The 17,158-nt window shown below is 33.3% G+C and overlaps 1 protein-coding gene across 1 annotated transcript in view; it reads right to left on the bottom strand.

Moving 5' to 3' along the window:
* LOC103263629 (attractin-like protein 1) overlaps positions 1–13,284 on the bottom strand; it is a 239,969-nt gene extending 226,685 nt beyond the window's left edge. Inside the window, exon 1 of the mRNA XM_008061294.1 lies at positions 13,159–13,284. Within this exon, the coding sequence (XP_008059485.1) occupies positions 13,159–13,284 (126 nt within the window). The remainder of the gene's footprint in view (positions 1–13,158) is intronic.
* Positions 13,285–17,158: the final 3,874 nt, after the last annotated feature.

Raw genomic sequence — 17,158 nt, 5'->3', positions numbered from 1 at the left:
GAGAAAGAATGTTGCTGGTAATTTGATGGGTATTGCATTGAATTTGTAGATTGCCTTAGGTAAGATGGACATCTTCACAATGTTGATTCTTCCAATCCATGAGCATGGGATATTTTTCCACTTGTTTGTGTCATCTTTGATTTCTTTGAGCAGTGTTTTGTAGTGTTCATTGTAAAGGTCGTTCACATCTCTGGTTAGGAAGATGCCAAGGTATTTCATTTTTTTGGTGGCTATTGTGAATGAAATTTTGTTTTGTATTTGGGTTTCTGTAATGCAACCTCTGTGGAAAGCAGTGTGGTGATTCCTAAAAGCTCTAAATATCAACCTCCCATATGACCCCACAATCCCCCTACTGGGAATATGTCCGGAAGAACACAAATCACTCTATAAAAAAGATACCTGCATATGTATGTTTATCGCAGCATTGTTCACAATAGCAAGAACCTGGAAGCAACCATGCTGCCCATCAAAAGAGGACTGGATTAAAAAAATGTGGTACATGTACACGATGGAATACTACGCAGCCGTATAAAAGAACAAAATCATGAATTTTGCAGCAACCTGGATGGAACTAGAGTCTATAATACTGAGTGACCTCTCACAGAAACAAAGATCTGAGTATCACATGTTCTCACTCATATAATGGACCTTGAAAATCCAATGTAATACTATAAGAAAATGACTGACGGTACTGGGAAACTATGGGGGGGAAGGGAGATGGGATTAACAGTAGCAAATATCTGTCTGGGGACGGGGAAACACCTCTTATCAACAAGGTGCCTGAATGAAATGTAATTGTATACCTAACTCTTAACTGTACCCCACAACATTATAACAAAAAATATTGATTTAAAAAAAAAAATCCAATTGATGCTACAAAATGTTGCCAGTATAATCTTTCTAAAATCATTCAGAAAACTTTTCTTCTCAAAAGCTTTTTATGTGATCTTGGCATCTTGTTAAAATTGATTTCCATAATATGCTCCAGCATTTTCTGTTAACTCTCCCAACTGTCTCTTCATTTGATTAATCCAACCTGGTCACTGACTGTTTCACTCACGTACACACTGTTCTCTGTCTCTCTCTCTCTCTCTCTCTCTTTTTTTTTTTTTTTTGAGTTGGAGTCTCACTCTGTCGCCCAGACTGGAGTGCAGCGGCCACTCCCGGCCACCGCAGACTCGACCTGCTGGGCTCCGGTGATCCTTCCGCTCAGCCTTCCAAGTAGCCGGAACTACAGGCGCCCGCTACCACGCCCAACTAATTTTTTTGTAGAGATGAGGTCTCGCCTGCCCAGGCAGGTCTCGAACCCGCGGGCTCAGGCAATCCACTCTCCTATTCATATTGCTTCCTCAGCTTGGCATGCATCTTTGACTTATCCTCCATCCAACCCTATTCTTATCTCTACCTACTGACCTTTTATCTATTTTTAAATGCCAAGATCAACTATTACAACCTTTTATGAAACATTCAGCAATATATTGAGTATTGTGGGGTTTTTCCCCTATTCTTTGTGCTTTTTGTCCTTTTACCATTAATAGCATTATACTTTTTATTAGAGGTCTTTTTGCATGTCTTACCTTTCCTGTTAATCTGTAAATGTCTGCAAGCCAGAGATACTATATTTTCCATGTTTTTCTCTTGTATTGCTTTGCATATAATAATGTTTGGTAAATGTCTGTTGTAACTGTTCATAGTATACAGAGTGTATTTCTAAGTGGAATTCCCAATATGAAATATGAAAAAAAAATTGGGTTATTGTTCCTTTTTTGTTGTTGCTTGTTTTTTGTTTGTTTGTTTTTTTGAGTTGGAGTCTCACTCTGTCGCCCAGACTGGAGTGCAGTGGCTGCTCCCAGCCACCGCAGCCTCGACCTGCTGGGCTCCGGCGATCCTTCCACCTCAGCCTTCCAAGTAGCTGGAACTACAGGCGCGCACTACCACACCCGGCTAATTTTTGATTTATTATAGAGATGAGGTCTCTCCAAGTTGCCCAGGTGGGTCTTGAACCTGCAGGCTCAAGCAATCCACTCACCTCAGCCTCCCAAAGCACGGCGTTACAGGCTGAGCCACCAAGCCCGGCTTCCTTTTGTTTTTTAAGATGTGTTGGAGAATGAGAAAATAATCAAGAAATAAAGACTCCTTTGTGACCAATTGTACCTAAATATACATATATGAATTAGTCTGCCCCATTGTGTGTGTGTGTGTGTGTGTGTGTGTGTGTGTGTGTGCACGTGTGTATGACTTTGTTTTGCTTTAAGAGATAGGATCTCACTGTGTTGCTTAGGCTGGCTTTAAACGCCTGGTCTCATGTGATCCTCCTACCTTAGCCTTTTGAGTGGCTGGGATTACAGGTGCACTCCACTGTGCATGACCTTTCTACCCCATTTTTATATGCCAGTGGTTAATCCATAGTCTTTTGTTATGAACCAAATTAAAAGAGGCGTATAATAAATGTGAACAAAATTATCAGGTATACAGAAAAAAGTTATCCAGCATGAAATGTAAGAAGTATGACCTTGATATAAAAGAAAATCTATCTTAAGATTTGAGGTAAATTTGCAAATTTAATACCCTAAATTTTGACCTAGTTGCCATTTTATTTTCTAAGAAAGTATGAGAACACATGAAAATATTTATTTAGCTAAAGTATAACATAAGTGAATTCTTAGATTCTACATATAAAATGTGGATGATTCCATTTCCAATATCTAGTATTTCAGTTCATGATATTTCTATCTGACTTAACAGCATTTTATAGGATTCTTACAGTCAGTTAACCACAGAGGATATCAACCTGATGAAATTACCTATCACTGCATGTAATGGGAAAAAAAAAAAGGTTAAATTAATAACTGATTTTATATAAAATGTAATCGAAAAATTAAACAAAAACATAAATTTAGAGTACAAGTAGCTGTCATGGGGAACAAAAATAGCTTAATAAAATATTTAAACAAAAATTAGAAAATAACTACTGCATACTACCAGACACATAACAAATACTTGAAGACAATCTAAAAAGTTAGAAAAAGAAGTCAAAAATATTATGACTAGCTTGTTGTTGTCACTGAGAAATCTGTATTAAGAGGTTAATACTATTTTATATTAATATGTTAAGCACTAATATTTTTAACATACATACGAATGAATATTCAAAAGGTTTAACAGTACTCAAATTTACCCGACTGTGTTTCACAGATTGTGGAATGTTCTTGATTACAGCAGCTGTGATTTGCCCAATCTGTTGAGCATGATTTTTTTTTTTTTTTTTTATGGTGGGCTCAATATATCACCTATTATCTGAGAATAGGTGAAGGGTGGGGGACAGTAATAGAAATTCAGTCCTGTTTACTTAGAGCTAGAACACTGCCCCCTAAGAATTGCTAAACTGTATTCAAAGCTTTCCAATAAATGATACTATAGATTTACTTTATATACCCAGTTCTTAATTGCAAGGCTATTGTATTAAAAATAGTATAGGCTAGTTTGCTTCAACTGTGATATGACCATGACCTTAAATAGTACATTATACTATTGAATGGCAGCCAATATAAATAAGAGTGATTGTGCCTTAAGCCTTTTGTATATCCAAATGTTTCTGTTTATCATGTTAGACAATGAGAGGAGAAACCAGTTTTATCTTTTAGTTGTTGTTCATTTTCATCTTTATATTTTTTCCCCATTATAGATTATATTCAATTTAAATGATTTAAGATGACAATAGTTTTAATAGCTCAATGAAAAATTACATTTTAATTTTGAGAGTGTACAAGATATAGAAATACATATCTTTACCTTTAAACTCAGTTATTTCTGAATGAAAGATGCTACCAATATGTTACTTATAAGCACACTTAGCCTAGGACATTTATAAAGCTATTTATTTAAAATGTAAACAAATTACTTTTCGCATGCTTAAACATCTGATTATGTCAATTTAGAACCATGTAGATTCCAATAATTTAAGTAATACAGTATATTCATACCATGTTAATGGGTTCCATTTATATCATGTTAATACTGAAGAAGCACCTTTACTTAATTCTTAATCCATGCCTCAAACAATCATGAAACTCATAATATTTCTGTTAAAATTAAAAATCTTATATTTCTGAAAATTGTTTTGAAAACATTGTCTGTTAAATGGTTTTGGTGAAGGAAGTCCTTTATAATTTAAAAAATAATGAAGAAAATTCCAAAATGCTACTGAGAATCCTTGCTTCAAAAACAAAAGGTGTGCCTATAAAAATGTCTTATTTATTCTAAATAATTTTCTTAAAATAAGAAAATATTATTTTCTCTAAAGCATATATTATGAGGAATTTGGGAAGAAGTGACCGTGACAGAATTTCCTTCTACCAACTGAAAATCATCTCCCTCTTCTAAGGTAAATGGCTCCTGAGATCTATTAGCAACTAGGTGCAAATAGGGCCAGGGTCCTAACAGAAGTTCAGGCTGAGAGGACTCATGCTTGACACTGCCCCCCTTGGACTGTCCAAGTGCATAGGATTCAGCCTCAAGGTCCACAAGACCCAATACAAGGATTTTATGGAATCTTGGTCTACTGAGAGCTGGAAACACCAAGAGAAAAGTCATCAGAGTCCCTAAAAGAGTATTCCTGGACTCTCCGATGCCCAAAACAATTAGGAAAGGCAGAATTGGTGGTCTGAGTTCTCACTTTGCCTGAGTCTTGGGGAGGACCAAAATGTCAGGAGGAAATTGATGGTTTGATTGTTTCTATACTACTAGCCCATCAACAAGTAAAGAGGCCTCCCTCCCCACCCTAGTTGCTTGTCACCCTTGCAACCTGAGTCTTAAAATGGTGACAATGAAAATAACAAGCCAGGTAAAGGATTAGCAGAGAGAACATATGCCCAGTAATAGAGCTGTTACAGAAGACAAATGATAGTCTAACTAGGACCTTCCCACTTCAAAATAACCAAATGTTTAGTGAAGTATATTTTTTAAATGGATTGCTGAGACTTCAGGCAGTATGGGAATGCTCCAAGGCAATCAGATAAAACTGGAGAAGGAAGCAATGAGCAGCAAGCCAATGTGAAAGTCACTCTGAGGACAATGTAAACTAATTAAGTAACTCACAAGGTAGGAAAACTGATGCTATGATTATTCCAGAGACCCTGTATTATTCCAGAGACTCTGGAAAAAGTGGCTGAGAATAATGAGAAGACCTTGGTTTCTGGCAAAACCCTCTTTGGAGGAAAGCATTCTTTATTTAGGACACTAGAAAACCACAACATAAACCGGGGAAGTGAGGACCAGTTAGAGGTCCAAATTTCACCTTGTACCCCACAGGTTTACAATTAAATAAAGTTTTTAAAAAGATCAAATAGGAGCTCGTAAAGATCACCAAACAAACAAGGAAATAAGTCACAATGAATGACTGCCAACAGAAATAAGCAATAGATATAGATTTTTAAGGATTTCGGATATTAAAATGACCCATATAACATAAAAACATTTGTTTGTAATGAAATACAAAGTAAAAAAAACTAGCAAGCAAGGAGAGACTTTCAAACACTGCTAATCAAATTTCTTTTTAAAGAACCAAACAGAACTTTCCAAAATATGTGTGCGTGTGTTGAAAGTAAATCAATGACTAGGGCAGGAAGCAGGTAGAAAGCAGATTATATACACTTGAGCAAATAATTAGTTAATTGGAACATCTGGAAGAAATAAGCCAGAAGAAACACAGAGAGAAAAGGAGATGGAAAACAAGAAAGAAGTTAAGAAATTTTGAAGATAGAGAAGGTTCAACATGTATCTATCATAGTTTTAGGAAGAGAACAAAGAAAATGAAGAAGAAAACTCAAAGGGATAATGACTCCAAATTTTTAGGAGTGAACAGAAACTAGAATCTTTAAACATAGGAGGCACAAAATATGAAGGTAGGTTAAATACAAATTAATGTATGCTTAGTCAAATCATGTGAAAACTAGTAAACACAAAAGTCATCAAGATTTTTAAAGTCACTGGAGAGAAAAACTAGATTATCTACAAAGAAATGACAATTATACTGACAGAAAATATTTAAGTAATTTCTCTTTATCTACATTTCACTTTCTGTGGTTTCAGTTAACTGCAGTCAAAATATTAAATGGAAAATTCCCCCAAAAATAACTCATTGTTTTAAATTGTGTGTCATTCTGAGTTGGAGCATGTCAATCATGACTTTGCCCAGCATATTAATCCAAACAGTATAAACTACTAGCCCAGTAATCATTTAATAGCTATCTTGGTTATTAGAATGACTGTTGTGTTATTGCAGTGCTTGTGTTCAAATGTTCAAGAAACATCAGTTTTGCATGCAAAGAGCAACTATAAGCAAAGAAAACAGTCAATACCTAGGTAAATTTAAACATATATTGATAATGTAAAACAATAATAATGTTTCATTCAAGGGATGACAAAAAGTCACAGAATTAAAAAGGATAACTATCTCATGTAAATTGAAGCAACATTTAAATTGTTCTTATATTGTTTCAGAAGAGGAAGAAAGGTACATTAATTTTAGACTCAAACTATGCATGTTAAAATGTTAAGAGTAATTACTACAAGAAAAGAAATAAAGTGTATAACATACAAATCAATTGAGGAAAAAAGGAAATTTTCTTTAAAAGAGAGAAAAACAATAGGAATTTCAGGATAAATAGAAAGCAAAGGCAGGGTCTGAAAATATTCCAAAAGAGGCAAGTAATCTGATTAATATAAAAATAGAGAAAACATAACATTTTAAAAACAATATCCAGAAAGGAAAATACTTATGACAGATAATTTACACATGCTTAATATATTTGATCTATAAGTAAGAAGAAAAGGAATGTTCCAATACAAAAATGAAGATATTGAGTAAGCTAGTCTTTCTGTGTTTTCCATAACTAACATGGTATTTCTTGTGTAATCAGATTACTACCAATAAATGCTATTAAAATAGAACAAGACAAGGCACTAAGGGACAACAAAGTGAACATGAGGAAAAATACAAGTGGTTAAATATTATATACAAATATTTAATTTAATCTGATAAAAAGATGATAACATTTCATGTATCAAGTTAGCAAAATTGTTTTAAAAATGCTAACAATGATTTCTGATAAGGATGCAGAAAAACAAGAATTCTCATACCTTGTTAAAGATAGTATGTATAGGAACATTTCTAGAAAGTAAATAAGCAATATACCTTAAGATCCATAAAAGTTCATAACTTTTGATCGAGCAGTTTTTCTTTCAAAAATGAAGGTCAAGCATTATATACAAAAATTAAATATAGACATTTATAATAGCATAAAATTAGAATATTGGTGATTGAAAATAAAATAGACAAATAAATGATGGTCATACTACAAAATAACTAAAATGGCATTTTTGAATCAAGCTTAGAAGTGAAAAATGTTCTTATACTACTAAGTGAAAAAAACAGAATGCAAAATCATTTAGACAATAAGCTCTCAATTTTGTAAAAAAATGTATATGCAAAATGAAAGTGTTATTGGAAGGAAATAAAAAAGTTCCTACAGGAAACATTCATGGGTGATGACTGTGAAAGATTTTAATTTTTATTATTTCTGAATTTTTATCCATATTGAGGATGTATTTTTACATAATCAGAGTATTAAAGGGAAATGTAAATATCACAAGACAACTATAACATTGAAAAATAAGAAACCTGGGAAAAGTAAATGAGCTACTTAGGCCAGTCACTGAAAATACTGTCTATGAAGCTGGCAGGACAGGAATGAAGAGCCAGAGGGGCTACAGGCTGTGACCAAGAGCAGAGGATTGGGTGTATCCTGCTCTGGGAATAAAGCCAACAATGCTCTTAACATGAGAGCTGCTTCACTGTGTCTGATTTAGACTGAGACGATGTGTTTGTCACCTTGAGAGAGAGGTTTCTTACATAATGTACTAGTGCTGAACTGTCCCAGTAAACAGAGAACTAATTTCAATGCAATGTCAAAATTAGCACTGTTAGGTCTACCAAATAGAAAGTAGAATCTAAATTAGATTATTTTTTTTCAGGCCTAGGGGGAATTGAACTCATATATGTCTCACTTGTCCAATGGCTTTTTGCACACTCCATTTTATAGCACAGCAAAGCTATACTTTTCTTTATATGTGGAGAAAATCAAGACATCACAAACATGTAAAAACAAAATCTAGTATAAAATGGTTAAAATATATACATAAAATAGTAATAACATTATTAGTTTGGTCAAAATAATACATGCTATATACTGTCTTTAAAATTATTAATTAGCCTGTAGTCTATAAATACCAAATAAACCCATTTTAAATTACTTTGTTTCTAAAGCAAGTTACAGAGCTCTGATACTTTATTGGCATAGATAAACAACATGTGTTATTTTAATGAGAAACTTCTAATATAAAAAGAACAGAAATCTTGTTTGCTAAGTTAATTGCAGTTTAGTAAATCAACCTGATTTCTTTAAAGTCATTTAAATTTCAATAGGTAGCTGCTGGAATTCTCTGCCATACTAAGCCTAAAGTTTTTTTGCTGAAAGTTACACCTTAAGCTACACAATTATCCAGGACTATTTGAGCACCTGGCATCAAAGAATACTACCTAAATTTTAACTCTATTCTTATAAGTAGCTTTACAAAAATATTCTATAGGTATATAAGGGCCTAAGATGTATTCTCAATTTGAACAAAAATCAGCATGTATAAAAAAGTAATGTAAGAAAGAAACCCTTGGACCAACCTAAGATTTAACCTCTGGTTCATGCTCTGCTGATGACCGAATCTATGATCTTGAACAAAGGTCTTAACCTCTCAGAATCTCAATTTTCTCAACAGTAAAGAGGAAAAAGGAAATCTGCTCCGCTTATTTTATAAGATCGACCCTAGGCTCAAATGATATTAAGATAGTATATGTAAAGAAATTTTGGAAAACCGTGTCTTAAATTCAATTTAAACCCTTCAATTATTCCAATGATCTACGAAGTTCAAATTCAAGCTCCAAAACAATCTTTAAAAAGAATAAAGCTGGATGACTCACTTTTCTGATTCCAAAATTTACTACAAAGCTATAGTTATCACGACAGTGTGGTCTCATCATGAAAACAGATAGATAGATCAGTAATATAGCATTGAGAGTTCAGAAAAAAAATCCTCACAGTTATGGTCAATCGATTTTCAATATGGGTCCCTAGACCATTCAATGGAAAAGACAGTCATTTTCAACAAGTGGTAAAAAGTTATCATATGATCTAGTGATTCTACTCTTAGGTATATACCCTCAAAATGTAAACATATGACCACACAAAATTTCTCTCTCTATATATATATATTTAGAGAGAGACTAATAGCTCCCCAAATAATGAAAGCTATACACATAAATTGATGTAATTTTTGTAAACTGTTAGATGAGCAGTTGGGTGGGAGAAGGAGTTACCCAACCATTTATGTGTATAGTTATATGAGACTTCTCACCTGAGCTAAGCTCTGGAATTACCCTGCCACCAGTCTGCAGGCTTTGGCTGGCAGGACTGGTTCTGCAGCTTTCCTACCCCACAGAAGGTTGGGTAGGTATCAATGCATCCAGGACAATTTGGACTCTGCCCTCTCCTAATGTAAACTAACATTTCCTTTCAGAAGACGCCTAAGCACTTTGTTATCATTCCAAGTGTGTTCTTGAACATTTTGTGTGAATTGCTGAGTATGTCTCTGAGATCCATCAACCTTCCTATCTCTTGCATGTAATCTCCAGGTTTACAGTCAAGAAAGGAGACGAACAACTCAATCTGGTTTGCTATTTCTTGGCTGCAGAGCCATTTGTATAAATACTTCATATACTATACAGCATTATGTTAATGTTAGAATTCTTGCTATTTTTCTTATTTTTATTTTCTCAGCTGTCTAAATAACTGGTATGTCTCTATTTCTTTTGCATCACGTTTTTCAGAAACTTAAATTGAAAGTGTTACAGGAAAAAATAATTATATGCACATTCTCATTTAGGAAAGCCCTTTTTATCCGGAAATCAAGATCCAGTTATTAATGTATAGTATTAGTGTTTTATGAAAACAGCTTTATTGAAATATAATTCATATACCATATGGTTAACCCATTTAAAATGTACAATTCAATGATTTTTAGAGAATACAAAGAATTATGTATCCAAAATCAATTTTAGAACATTTCATCATTTCTGAACCATTTTAGCAGTCCTCTCCCAATATTTTCCTTCATTCCCATCCCCATGCTCCAGCCCTAGGCACGAATTAATCTACTATCTTTATAGATTTTTCTATTTTGGACATTTTATGCAACTGAAATCATATAAAATGTGACATTTTAATATATTTTATATATGTATATATAGAGAGACCAATATATATGATAACTAAAAATGCTATAGATAGAATCTATTATATGTATGTATATATGGATATACATATATAATGTGCATATATATATTTAATATATATATGTGTGTGTATATATGTGTATATATATTAAAGTTAAAGAAGTCACATCATATTCAATTAAACTGTTGTTTACATGTTAGACAAAATATATTGCTAGGCATTTAAATTCTCAAAGAGAATGCCACATAAAACTTCTTGAAAGAATCTTCTGGAGGGTTTACCTTAGTGAAAAATAAAAGAAATGCATGAGCAAACAGCCAGACATAAAAAGTAAAGGAGAGTAAAGAAAGTTCATTGTTATTTAAACAGGCCATAAACAACAAAGAAGTATATCCATAACATCTGGATCAAAAATTCCAGATAGTATCAACATATGGCAGAAGAAAAAGAGGAAGTTAAGAGAATGCTAAACTATTAATTTTGTTTGAATGGGCAGTGAAGGAGTATAAGCTTTCATAAACTTTAGATATTGCTAGGGAAAAATTACTACGAATCTTGACAAGGAAGGGGTACACTATCAGAAACATGAAAATAGAATATACAATACTCAATTTAGTAGATTAAAATCAATTTATCAACAGAAACTGAGAAAAAGAACCAAAAAGAAGCAAGACTAGTAACAACACACACACACACACACACACACACACACACACACCACAATGGGGTAGCTAAAAAAGCCTTAATAGAACAGTAATTAACATCAATGTAAATATTAATTTTAAAAAAAGAATCAGAGTGAATAGACAAAAAAAAAAGACTAACGGTCTTTTTCACAGGGATCGGTAAAAAACAAAAGTAGACAGAGAAGTTGGAAATAAAATAATGAAATAAGAAATACCAGACAAATATGAACTAAAGGAAAGAAGTAGTAGACATTTTAAAACTCGACAAAATAAAATTTAACGTTAAAATAATCTTAGCCGGGCTTGGTGGCTCAGCCTATAATCCCGCGTCTTTGGGAGGCTGAGGTAAGTGGATTGCCTGAGCCCGCGGGTTCGAGACCTGCCTGGGCAGTGAGACCTCATCTCTACAATAAACCAAAAAAATCAGCCGGACATGGTAGCGCATGCCTGTAATTCCGGCTACTTGGAAGGCTGAGGCGGAAGGATCGCCGGAGCCCAGCAGGTCGAGGTTGCGGTGGCCGGGAGCGGCCACTGCACTCCAGTCTGGGCGACAGAGTGAGACTCTAACTCAAAAATAAATAAATAAATAAAAAATAAAACAAAATAAAATAATCTTAAAAAATAGAACAAGAAGATATAATGATTCTGAACACATGTGCACTTAATATATTCTTGAACACTATTAAGGTGAAACTGACAAACTATGGTGATACATATGTGTGTGTTATATTTGTTCCCCAAGTTTGTTAGTTTTCTAGTTCTTTATTACTTTTCCTCCTTGATCTATGTATGTATTACTTGTACTTATTTTTCTCTTATTTCTTGGTTTAGTAGTGTTGGAGAATGTTTTAAATAGATGGGAAGAAAAAAAATTGGATTCAAATAATCCAGGTTTTCTGTTTGTAAAAGTTTTTTTTTTTTTTTTACTAAAGTTATTTGAAACAAGGAATCAAAATGAAATTAGAGCACTTACTATAACCTTCATTTAATCAGTCTCTTTTTAAAAAAGATAACCCCCCCCAAGTAATGGAAAATATACTCATAAATTCCTTAATGTTCTAAGTTTCCATGGTAACCCGTGATTTAGAGTGGTAAAAAATCAAGTACACAGAAACTTTTAAAAAATCATAGAAAAACATACACAAAATTTTTTATTCCCTCTAAAAACTGACCCTTTGTATAGCATTCATGAGGTGTGATGTAGGTTTATTTTTTCAGAATAACCAAAAATACTACAGATAAAATCATATTTATAAATAGATTTTTGAGGAATTATATTGTCATATACCTTTCTTTTCTTGACAAAAATCAAAATCTGAAAATTGCAGCATAAATTAGTCAAATAAGGGCATTTTTAAAAAAATGACAAAAAAATTCAATTCTACAGAATTTCTTAATCTTTCTATTAAAATCTTACCATAAATAAGATATGAATAAAAATAATACACATACAATTGAATTAGTATGCCCCTAAAATGCTTTGACTAGTCATTAATCAGAACCTGTGAATTTTTCTTCTTTGGGGGTTATTATTTTCAGAAACCATTTCATGAATTATTTTAGGATTCAAATACCACATTTACTTGCACATAATAATTTCTGTTTCACCATACTCTATTTCTGTCTTGGAAATAAAGGAATGCAATAAAACAACCATTAACAACAAATAATATTTATTTTCTTTTACACTTCTCAACAATAAAAAATGAAGCTATGTGATTAAAATGCAACTCATCTCCACCTATCTTTTATAGTAAACTTGGTTAATAAAGATGATGTGAATTGTAAACTAGGGGCCTTGGGTACTCCAAGGACTAAATATAGGTGCTTTATTTCTTCCATCATACCTATATCTTAAATTCCTTCAGCTCCTATCTGTCATAGAAAGGCTGCCAGGTGAGCAGTCTGTCACTCTTGCCTAGGCTGATAGATTCTCCAGTGGCTTTTGTTACAGCTCATGTCACGCTGTTAAAACTATGTGCCTTGAAAATGGCATTACATATGTAACTGAATCTTGTCAACTCTAGATAATCAGCCTCTGTTTGGCTTCACAGGCAGATGCAGATTAGAGAAGCAATATAAATATGCAAATCACAGTGGTCCCCTTTCAGTACCACTGTTCCTACCTCTAATGGTCCTCGCAGAAATTCTGTGTGTTCAGCTCCTACTTCCAGTGCTACATCAACAGAAGCAAAGGGACGGCTGGCCATCTGCTGTCGTTCTCGAAGCAGTTGCTGGAGGGAGTAAAACATTATTTGTTTTAAAATAGATTAAAAAGCATATTAAATTCACCAATATCTGGTTCCATTTTTAAACAAATGGCAATGAAAATTTAGAAATCATTGTATATCCATATCCATATCTAGAGCACTATAGAGGAGAATTACTATCTCCCCATGGCTTGGATTATATTTCCATAGATGTGTCAAATAAATGGTGCCTACAAATTACTTTCCCCAAGACTTCCTTCCCACAGGCTTAATGAAATATACTCAAAAGCACTCTGAAAACCTTAGGTGAGAGGTGCTCCTTAAGTAAAAAGTACTATTATAATGATGACTGTGCCAAGTTTTCCCACTCAAAATAACATGCTTTTGTCTTAGCTGAAAAAAAAAAAACCACTAAAAATGTTTAAGAAAGTGAAAAGCTGTCAAAATGCATAATGGGGATTAAAGGAACATATATACCTTTCAAGACTAAGTTTTGTGCATTATCAGGATTCCTTGTCAATTGCTATGGAACCAGCAGAAATTGTTATTGGCAGTATTTATAGCTTTATTCAAAGTCTCTATGTTTATTCTTAAAATGAGGAATGTTTGTAAGTTGCAGAAATTTTTGGCCAGTACTTCTACAGCACTCTCAGATATGTTTCCTTTTCCTTGTGCCTATTCTGGGCTTTGCCCAAGTTAAAACCAATAAACTAGCAAGCCCCAACCAACTACCCAGCTAATTTATATTTTTGCCTCTCCATGTAATTATAATATCCATTAAGTCATGATAAGAAAAAATTGATTCCCAGCACTAGATATTGCAAATCTTGCCCCTCTCATTCTATACAGCTAATAAAATTATTATTAATTATTAAAAGAGGATGAGCAATGCAATTAAATACTTTTTAAAATGAGAAGAAAATCATATCACTGAGAAAAGGCAAAATCCTCGAACACAATGAATGGCTTCATTATTCATAGAGATTCTTAAAGATACACTGGCATTAACTTAAAACGCTAACTACTGGTTTTAAATGTGAAGAAATGTAGCCCTATGATGCAACATTCATAAAATTGCCTTATAGATGATAAGGAACACAAACCAATACCCGGCGGCAGTTTATTATTTAACATTTTTGTTTTAAAACCTGTTTTTATTGTTTAAAAAAAAAGAATATCCACATGACAATATGGGATAGAAATAATGCAGTTAATGACTAATAGTTTTCTTAAATTATATATTTTTAGAAGTAATGAATTTATACTGATATAGTAGAAAGTAGAAAGCAAGTGTGATCTAAATTACCAAACTATTCACTTTAGTATAAATTCAAAATTATATTATTAAAAATACAGTTGCTGGCAAACAGGATCTGGTTATGTCTCTCTCAATAGAAATGGCTAGTTTATCTGAATAATGTATCTACACAAAATGAAAACACAATACTATTTCAAATGCCAAGGGATACTAAGTATAGAAGACACCATGTTCTTTGTCTTTGGTAAAAACACACACAACAACATGCCCAGAAACACACACATACAAACATACACACAAACAAATATACAATCTACCTCTCCTGTAGTAATATACAAATAGCCTTGAGAAAATTATAAATTCCATTTTTTGTTTGAACACAATTTTCCAAGATTTGTATTAACAATTTTCTCCATTTGTAGTAGTTCTCAGCTTATAAATGGCATCTCATATGGTTAAGTGATTGTTAAACAAAACAAACAACTTCTGTTTCCTTATCTTGTCTTTTCTTTATATCTAAAAGTAAGAGTTTTACAACATATAATTAATGAACACTGACTATCACAAATTGTAATGCAAATCAATAAATATTTCCAATTCATTATATTTGACAAGGAATATAATGAATTATTATTTTGAATATAGTATTTTAATCCTCAACCCTCATAAAGAAAAATGAGTGACTGATACCTTTGTTCAATTTTAAAAATTTATTTGTAAAATGCAAAAGTATTTTTTAAAGTTCCAGTTTGTTTTTTGAGTTTTTATCACTTTTTAAGAATTGAATGCCTATTATAGTACTTTTAGCAAAGAAGATGAAAAACATTGTTCTTGCCCGGGACCTTATAACTATAGTTTGTAAAAACAAAACATGATAAAATAAAAATAATCAGGGTACAATATAGTGCATCTGTAAAGGGTACAAAAAAGGAATTAAACTAATGAATTTATTCTGGACCACTTGTGGAAGAGTAGTCAGAGAACTCTTGCTGACTTAGCTGAGTCTGACTTGGGCAAATTTTCTAATGCAAATTTTCTTACTGTGAAATTTAGGAAAGGTAAATCACTTTCCCCTGAAACACTCTTGCCTTAATGTGGTAGCCCTGACATAATAAAGTTAAATAAATTATAATTTTCTTTGTGACGAATTTCTGGTTCTTAATAATGGTCCTCCTTGCCAATCAACATCTGGATGCATTACTTCCTGAATTTTGTCCTCCATATGTCAGAACAACGGAAATGCAAATAGAATGCTTACAAATTACATTTGTAAAAATCTAGTAGGAATAATGACAAATACAGCTAGACACTGGAGTAAGAAGGACCTGCTTTTAAATACCAGATTTCTCCATTTTTTTAGTTCTTTGAGCTTAACCAAATTATTGAGACCTCACTAAGCCTCATTTTTACTCATCTGTAAAATGGGGATAATGACAGTACCTACGCCTAAACCTATACCTGTTTTAAATTGAGGACCTGTTTTAAATTCAGCTGCAGCCGGGCTCGGTGGCTCAGCCTATAATTCCGTGCCTTTGGGAGGCTGAGATGAGTGGATTGCCTGAGTCCGCGGGTTCGAGACCCGCCTGGGCAGCAAGACTTCATCTCTACAATAAATCAAAAAATCAGCTGGGCGTGGTAGCGCGCCTGTCATTCCGGCTACTTGGAAGGCTGAGGCGGAAGGATGGCCGGAGCCCAGCAGGTCGAGGCCGCGGTGGCCGGGAGCGGCCACTGCACTCCAGTCTGGGCGACAGAGTGAGACTCCAACTCAAAAAAAAAAAAAATTCAGCTGCTCTACTTACTAGCTATTTGATCATAATAAAACTACTTGGAACTTTCAAACATTCATTCTTTTTCTCTATAAAATGGGAATAGCAATATCTTTAAGTCATAAGGTTAAGGCTAAAGAGATAATGCACTTGGACTGCTCAGCACAGAGGCCGGCACATTGTGAGGATTCAATAACTGTTCATTGGTACAATTGTTATGCTAAAATGCTAAATTTCAGGGACTATTTTTGTCTCTGAAGATGGTACACTTTTTACCACAGGTCCATTTTCTTCAGCACTAGTGACACATTTTGCTCTACTAGTTTCCCTTTTAACAAATGTTGCAAACTTATGAGACAGTTGGAAAATGTCATTATTGTGGTATAATTAATTTAGATTTGGAACTGCTTTCTGCCATTTGTGACTAAGAATAGTAAAAACTCAACCCGAAAATTAGAAAAAATATATAATACTTTCTTAAGAAATTTTGAAAATTAATCTAATTTCCCTGATGGTGTTTTTTACATAAAATGAAGTTTAACATTTTATACATCCATTAGAAGTCATACAACAGATGTATCTTTGTTTTAATTGATCTGTTGTTGCCAGTTATTCAGCAGAATAATACAGCCAAGAGAACAAATTGATCATAATACAATAGATTATAATCATACTATCATAAACATTGTGAAGAAAATTTAAAAATTAAAGAGATGTTAGTATCTTATCTGTTGTACATAATAACTGTTTTACTATTCACAGTCTCTTATAAAACAAACCATGGAATTAAAAACAATATAAAAATCCATGCTAAAATTTGACAGCCAAGTATAGTCATTGCTTCTGTCAAGTGTGTATATAAATTCCCAAACGTCTCTCTACTCCACCCCGA

This window comes from Carlito syrichta, unplaced genomic scaffold (genome assembly GCF_000164805.1).
Source record: "Carlito syrichta isolate Samal-C Ts95f unplaced genomic scaffold, Tarsius_syrichta-2.0.1 Scaffold305195, whole genome shotgun sequence".
NCBI lineage: Eukaryota > Metazoa > Chordata > Mammalia > Primates > Tarsiidae > Carlito > Carlito syrichta.
Note: the sequence above shows the minus strand (reverse complement) of the source record. Positions and strands in the feature narration are given on the sequence as shown.